At 54.0% G+C, this 7,626-nt stretch overlaps 1 protein-coding gene across 1 annotated transcript in view; it reads right to left on the bottom strand.

The window, feature by feature from the left end:
• Positions 1-2,343: 2,343 nt before the first annotated feature.
• The window catches only part of SMAD7 (SMAD family member 7), a 30,133-nt gene continuing 24,850 nt past the window's right edge, over positions 2,344-7,626 (bottom strand). The window contains exon 4 of the mRNA XM_080820867.1: positions 2,344-4,228. Within this exon, the coding sequence (XP_080676993.1) occupies positions 3,690-4,228 (539 nt within the window). The 3' untranslated portion in view covers positions 2,344-3,689. The remainder of the gene's footprint in view (positions 4,229-7,626) is intronic.

Raw genomic sequence — 7,626 nt, 5'->3', positions numbered from 1 at the left:
CTCCAGCATCCCCCGAGGGAAGGTGCCCCCCACAGCAGTCCTGGTACTCCTGGCACATGGAAGGCGTTCGGGGAGGACTGGGTGAAGGGGATGACCACGGTGGCCAGCAAACCCCCAAGCTCCCCCTAAGCATTGCAGCCAGCCATGCCTCCAGGGGCCATGTGCCCCCACCCCAACTCCAGCCTCCCAGGGCTGCAAGTCGAGTCCAGGTAACACAAGAAGGCAGCTTTCTGCCTCCGGCATCAGAGGCCCTGCTGTCCAGGCAGGTGGCATCGTGGTGGCCCACCTTCTGATCTTGAGTCTTAGGGCTGTCACCAACAGGATCCCATCAAATAGACGTCTCCGCAGGGTCCAAGGACGAAGACCTCTCAACCCTGGAGTGAGATCCTGAGCTCTCCAAGCGCCATCTCCCTAAGTGACCTTTGGCAAGTCTTTTAACTTCTCAACACCCACATTTTTGCAGAGGGGTCCTAGTGGGGATTAAGTAATTCCCTTAAATGCTTAGCTTAGCATCATGCCCGGCACCTGGTTACGCATCCAGTAAGTGGCAATTATTATTATTATTAAAGTGCTTCCTGCAGGCCGATGCAAGTCAAGAGTAAACGAAAATGGCTTTGCCGGCTCCCTAAAGTAACACCTCCCACCCCCACCCCTCCTCCACCACTACCACCCCAGAGTTAATTAAAACCCTCCTTGGGTGTTTTCCAGACAATGGGATTTTACACTTATTCTGGGTTGCAGAACTAGAATGGAGGCGGTTTCACTTCAACCAATAAAAAGCAAAAAACTGCTTTGATAGGTAGTAAGCTCCCCATCACCTCATGTGTAACAAGCCAGTCCGGACCATTTGGCAGACAAGCTCAAGCATAAATGAGAATGCATTAGTATTTCTCACTACACAACTGTATAGTAATTCTACTGAATGACAGCGGTGCCTGTAGGCCGTAGGGCTTTGTGTCATTATTTGGCAAAATAAAATATTGATAATCCTACTTTGGCCCTCCAAAAAGGTTTTTTGAAATTGTACCAGTTTGCAGTATCCAAATTTTTTTTTTTTTTTTTTTTAAGATTTTCTTTGAGAGAGACCAAGAGAGCACAAGCAGTGGGAGGAACAGAGGGAGCAGCAGACTCCCTGATGAGCAGAGCCCAACGCAGGGCTCCATCCCAGGACCCTGAGATCATGACCTGAGCCAAAGGCAGATGCTTAGCCAACTGAGCCACCCAGACACCCATGATATCCAAAATCTTAACTCCCACTCCAGAGAGACCTCCCCATCCCCTCGATCTTAGGTTCAAGATCTAGACACCCACACAACCCTGTCTGGTGCCCAGTTTGGACCCACCGCTTGTGCCAGAGGCCTTGAAACCAAAACCTGGCTTAGATCCAACAGCAGAAACCCCAGGGGCAGGGGCAGGGGCAGGGGCAGGCCCAGGGAGGTGATTCAGCTGCAAGTGCCACTGGAACTGTGGCGAGCCAGCAAACAGAGAACAGTCACAGGAAGAGCTCTGGCAGACAAGGGAGAGATCGCAGAAGAGGACCTGGACCGGGTTCCCTGCAGCCAACTCCACGAGTGCCCGGTACAGAGCTTGGGAGAGACCTAGGAGGTGGCATGATCCTTTGCCCACCATCAATACTCAACCTCCATCAACCTTCCCTCTAGGTCCTTAGCCCTCAGGGAAGCAGTCTTGAAATCCAGGGTGACAGTGACCTTCCTCTGGGAAAGGTGCAGTGGGGCTTAGGGTTTGACGTCAAGTAAGGAGTAACCACCAGAATCCGGAGGGATCCAGGTTCCTCCCTATATCCCATCCCCCAGTGCAACCTCCTCCCCAATCAGCGAGATGAAATTCCCTCTCAATCGTTTTGAGCTGAGAAACTAGCCCCCCACTTTGTAACTCAGGGATCCCTGAGGTTAATAAATTCAGGACACCAGGCCAGTGACAGCCTAGAGTCACTGGGTACTAACAAAAAGAGGGGTCTTTGAGCTACCGGAATAGATGGTGGCCGAGCAGGCTGTCCTGAATGTCCCTTTTGTGGCCCACCTCCCCTTCCTCCCCAACCAAGCACTGGGCCAAGACTGACCCCACTGTCCTGGATTCCGATGGACGTCCCCTCCTACTCCCCTCCCACCAGAAGAAAAAGGAGCTGGAGGACATGGAATCAAGTATACGTTTTAAAAATTGTTTAATGGAACATAAACTCCTTTAGAAAAACATTCAGCCAGGTGATAACACCCATAGAAAAAAACACCAATCTCGTGTTTATCTTTTTTTAATTTGGCATTTGTTATTTGCATTTATATTAAAGCAAAGTGCATCTTTTCTTTATTTTTCTTGTTTATACACATTGCACAATACATAAATAATGATGCTTATAAAACGTCTTTATATTTACAAGTAATAATATATTTATATATAACATAAAATACATTTTTTCTTTAATAAATCTCAGGGTTTTTTTTTTTTTCAAGGAGTCCTTTCTCTCTCAAAGCACTACAATGCTAAATTTCCAATGAGAATGCTTCTCTTGTTCATTTAAACCTTTGTAGTTAGAAAAATAGCTTATGTTAAAGTCTAAACATGCTCATTGAGCTAAGAGCAGTGTCAACGTATCATACGAGTGTATGAGTTGTAGAAGAAATGAAAAGAAGAGTTAGGTGTCAGCCCAGGGCGGTACCTTGGGTTATGATGGACCGAATCCTTCTTGGTGGGAAGGGGGGCTGCCGAGAAGTCTCCCTCCCAGGGCTGCTCCCCTCGCTGGTCTAACAGCAGAGCTCAACACATAGGCGGCAGAGGGGAGGAAAGTGCTGAGCTGGTTTTCTGAGTTGGGGTTGGGGGGGAGGGGGCACGACCTGATGTGACCAGGGCAAGGGAGAGGCTGAGGGGCTTGGGAGGGGCCCTGGGAGGGCAATACTGCACGGGCAGCCCTCGGGAAACCCATCTCAGAGATATCCAGGAACAGATGACCAAAAAAGACACAAGGACAGCAGGGTGGCTGGAGGGGGAGAAGACAAGCATGAAACAACTGGTTCTGGTTCAGCCTCTTTGCAGGGCTGCTTCTAAGAAGCCTGCAGACAGGCCCGTGTCCTAGAAGGGGAGAAGCAGGGGTGGGGGTGGGGGGAGGCTTTTCCAGGGATGGGGGACAGAACCTGGCTCCTGGCAGCTGTTGGAACCCCAGCTGCCAGCTTGCCCAGACACTGCCGCTGCCCCACTGAGCATGTCCACAGGGCAGGAGAGACAGAGCTGGGAGCACAGACCTCCCCGCAGGGACACCTGTACGAACCACAGACGCACATGCACTCGCCCACCCGTCCGCCCTGACAAGGGAATCGAGGACCCCCAAGTGAGGGCCTGCTCCCCATTCTTACACTGCGTCTGGCGGTACAGATTCTTGCCTCCCTTCTTCCTCCTGGGCTGTCCTGCCGGCCATAGCCCGCCACCCCCGTCCCCCCGCAAAAAAACCCTGACCGTTTTTTTCATAAGCTATTTCTCAAAGTTAACAAAACAAACTGAACATAAACAGGAACGACAAGAAGCGGGGCGGGGGTGGGGACGACGACGACGACGACGACGACGACACGCGACGGACCAGAGAGTCTGCATGAAAAGCAAGCACTCGGGAGGAAAATATTAGCAGCAACGTCGTTTGGCCTGGGCCCGCGCGGCGCCCGCTCCGTCCCCGGCCCGCGCGGCTACCGGCTGTTGAAGATGACCTCCAGCCAGCACGGGCAGCTGCTGATGAACTGGCGGGTGTAGCACTGGCCCCAGCCCTTCACGAAGCTGATCTGCACGGTGAAGCCAGTCCACGGCTGCTGCATGAACTCGTGGTCGTTGGGCCGCCGCAGGCTGTATGCCTTCTCGTAGTCGAAAGCCTTGATGGAGAAACCGGGGAACACCTTGTGTACCAGCAGCGTCCTGGAGTCCGGGTTGTCCAGTGTGGCTGACTTGATGAAGATGGGGTAACTGCTGCGGTTGTACACCCACACGCCGTCCACCTCCCGCGTGAGCTGGATGCCGCAGCCGATCTTGCTCCGCACCTTCTGCACCAGCTGACTCTTGTTGTCCGAATTAAGCTGTCCAAGGCAAAAGCCATTCCCCTGAGGTAGATCATAGAAGATATCCAGGGAGGGCTCCTGGACACAGTAGAGCCTCCCCACTCTCGTCTTCTCCTCCCAGTATGCCACCACGCACCAGTGTGACCGATCCCCAGGCTCCAGAAGAAGTTGGGAATCTGCAAAACAAGATGGCGGACATGGTTGGTGGTGATGGGGGCTGACGGTTCCCTCTTCCTCCGCGACAGCCCATGCCCACCTCAGCTCTCGTCGGGGATGGTGGTGGTGCTGGGTATGCGGCCAGCTCTGGAGTCCTCGTACAGGGGCGAGGGATGGAACAACCTGCCTTTCAACACGGGGCTCCCTGGGGCACCTTGTTCCTCTCCCTACACCCCACCCCACCCCCCACAGTCAAGTCAGGGACCCAGGACACCAGTGTGTTTGCCTGTGGGGCCAAAGGAAGCCCTTCCCTGCAGAGCTCAGAAGCCAGGGAACCCTTAGGAACTCCACCAGTCCCAATTTGGGGACAAGAAAAGGCCTTCCGATGGCCTGGAGTTATAGCCCTTTAAATTCAATGGGACCTGAAAAGCTTACGGCTCTAAGAGCCCCTGGTCCTCCTCAGGAGAAAACCAGGACCCAGAAGGCCTGTTGTTCGGGCCTCACAGATGACACAGCCGGACCCAGAACCCAAGTCTCCAGACTCCAGGGTCCCCCCACTAGGCGGTGTCTGTGTTTGTCACCAACTTCTCAGATCAGCACCTCGGTCATAAAGGAGCGCCATCTGATAAAATGAAAGTGCAGGTGGTTTGGGGCATAAACATCTATCTTCCTCACAGAAAGAACTACGCTCTCAGTGTGTCTGTCAGCAGCAGCTCTGTACACAAAGGGCGAATTCAGTCAAAATGCCAAATCACAACACACGGATTGGTGTTAACCCAGACTACCTTGACGAAGCTTCCTCCAGCCCAGACAGAAGATTATGTGTCTGGGATGGGCTGACCTTCCCTCAAGTGCCCTTACTCTGCCTGTTGTACCCCCCTCTCCCCCATCCCTCCTCAGAAGCATGGAGACACCTTGCCCTGCCCCCCTCCAGGTCCCCCCTGCCCAGCTTCCCTAGACTTGGTTCTTCCCACACGCAACCAGGAGACCGGGGTGATTCTGGTTAAGGTGACTTTCCTAAACAGACACCCAGAGCTCTTTAAGGGTGTGGGGGGGGGGGATCCTATGGAGGGAAAGGGAGGCCCCAGCGGCTGGCATTCCAACTCCTCCTTAAGCTGGAGCCAACGGGGCAGGCCTCAGACTGGGAACCATAAATCTCCCCAGCCAGGCCAGGCTGCAGGAACGCAGGAACGCTGTGGTCTGCGGCGGCAGGGCGGAGACCGGAAGTCTTGTATTTGTTAACAAAAATGGGGAAAGGCAGAGGCCTCCTGCCTTCCCCTGCAGCCCCGCTTCTCACTCACTGGGGGTTCAGGGCCTGAAGGTGGGGGCTGGCTGTGGGATGGCCGATGCCGACAGAGCACGGCAGCTGGGGGTGGACGAGGGCTCAGGGACCTGTGTCCTGCTGCCCCAGCAGACTGGGTAAAACCCAGGGCAGCTCTGCACACAATTGCTTCCAACCTTTTACAGGCATGTTAGGACCTGGGAAACCAGTCAGCTCCATTAACTTTTTTTTTTTTTTTTTTAAAGCAGTAGCCAGTCTCGCATGGAGGTGTTCTGTGAGTAAGTCTGTACAACGTGCACTGTGACCCACGGAGGCAGCCATACACACCCTCACTCTGAGTGGCCACTGTCTCCTACAGACACCTTCCCCCGCCCAAACTGGCCTTCCCAAACGCCGACCCAGCCAGCCAGACAAAATGGGGAAGCTGACGGCTCCCTGCTCTCTCTCAGTAACACCCCCTCCAAAAATCAACCCCAGAAAACCGGCCTGTCACCCCCAACCCGTGGTTCTCTGAAGCCTCAGCGTGAGAGAGGCTGTAAGTCCGTGAGTGCGAGCAAGCATGTGAGCGTTTGCGTGCGTACACTCTGGAACATATGGAAAAACAAGAGAGGGACAAGGGCTCCAAGCAGAGGTGACTCATCAGGCATTAACTTGTTTCTGCAGAGTATCCATCAACTGCTAATAAACTCCCCGAGTGCTGGCAATCTTTGAACTTTCTTGTCGAGGGAGCTGGGCTCGGGGGCCTGTACCGAAGACCCGTGAGATCTGTGTCAGAGTTCTCTGGCGTGCAAGTTTGCTGGGGAGGAAGGCATGCCCGCCCTGCTGTTTTAGGGAGGAGGGTGTTTTGAAATGTAAGAAACTCTACCTTATGCTTATTATCCCCACTCGGGCAACAAACCTGGTCTGGAAAGATGATGGGGAGATGGGCAGGGGTGGGTGGGGGGAGTCGCTGGGAGGCTGGTTCAGGAGACCCTGGGTGGAGCCTCAAGATACTTTGTTTCATGGAGCTCCTCCTGAAACCTGGCACCAGCTGGCTGGGAAGAGGAGGAGGGGTAGGAGGTGCAGGGTAGGGTTGGGTGGGGTGGGGGCCTGGATCAAGTTGCCTGTGCCAGGCCCACCAGAAAGGGGTGGGGGGCTTCCCACCGGCTGCCCAGCAGCCTCTGGGGGCGGGGGGGGGGGATGGGCCTGAGGTTAGATTGGCCCAGAGCCCTGGGGGGAGGGGGAAGGGGAGGGAGAGAGAGAGGGACCGGGTGGGCGGAGGGGGAAGAGTTCTGGCACATTTCTCTTTCATCTGTGTAGCCCTCCAGTCCACCCAGCAATTTGCCACTAGACATCCCTGGAAAAAGCCTTTTTTTCTGTTGAGGTTAATGGCCAAGCCCAGATCACCAGCAGCGATAGGTGTCCCTGTGCATGGACAAAACCCTGGGAAGCCCACTAGGTGCCCTAAGCCGCCCTAGGACCCTCGCCAGCTCCTTCCCAGCCCTGCCCCATGGCCACCCCCAGCCTCCCAGTGGCCAGCTACCTCCTCTCAGAAACATGCCTTCCAGCAAGACCATCCCACCAGCGAAGGCCTCTTTAACACATCACACTTCTGGGGGCCTGGGACACCACCCTACATTGCCAACTCAGAGATGTGCCCCAAATTCCCCACCACTTGGGCTCATTTCTGGGAAACACTCAGCATCACCTTCAGAGAAGCACAGTTCCCTGAACTGGGCCACAGCCCACAACCATCTCCCCACAAAGGTCAAAAGGTTTAGCTCCTAGAGGGGCTCCCCGGGCCTCAGGGGGAGAAACGGGGAGGCTCTCACACAGAAAAGCGTCCCTCATTCCAAGAACTAAGGAAGAACCTCAGAAGCCTGCCTCTGACTTTTCCTCATGGATGCTGATACTTATCCTCCAAAGGCAAGACTCGCAGGCCCTTGTTAACTTCCCTCAGCTTTACAACCTTTTCCGGTATTTTCAGCAACTTCTCTGCCTCCTCCCGAAAACTATACAGGGGCTTGTTTTAAAACTGTATTTGTGCATTTTAAAGCATCCAAAAGAAAAGCTGTGTTGTAAAAAGCCAACTAATCAGATGCCTGCTCACAATTTTTTCTTTTTATTACAGTTTAGGGAATTTCTGGAGCAACCCCA

The sequence above is a fragment of the Martes martes genome (genome assembly GCF_963455335.1).
Source record: "Martes martes genome assembly, chromosome: 13".
Classification (NCBI taxonomy): Eukaryota; Metazoa; Chordata; class Mammalia; order Carnivora; family Mustelidae; genus Martes; species Martes martes.
Note: the sequence above shows the minus strand (reverse complement) of the source record. Positions and strands in the feature narration are given on the sequence as shown.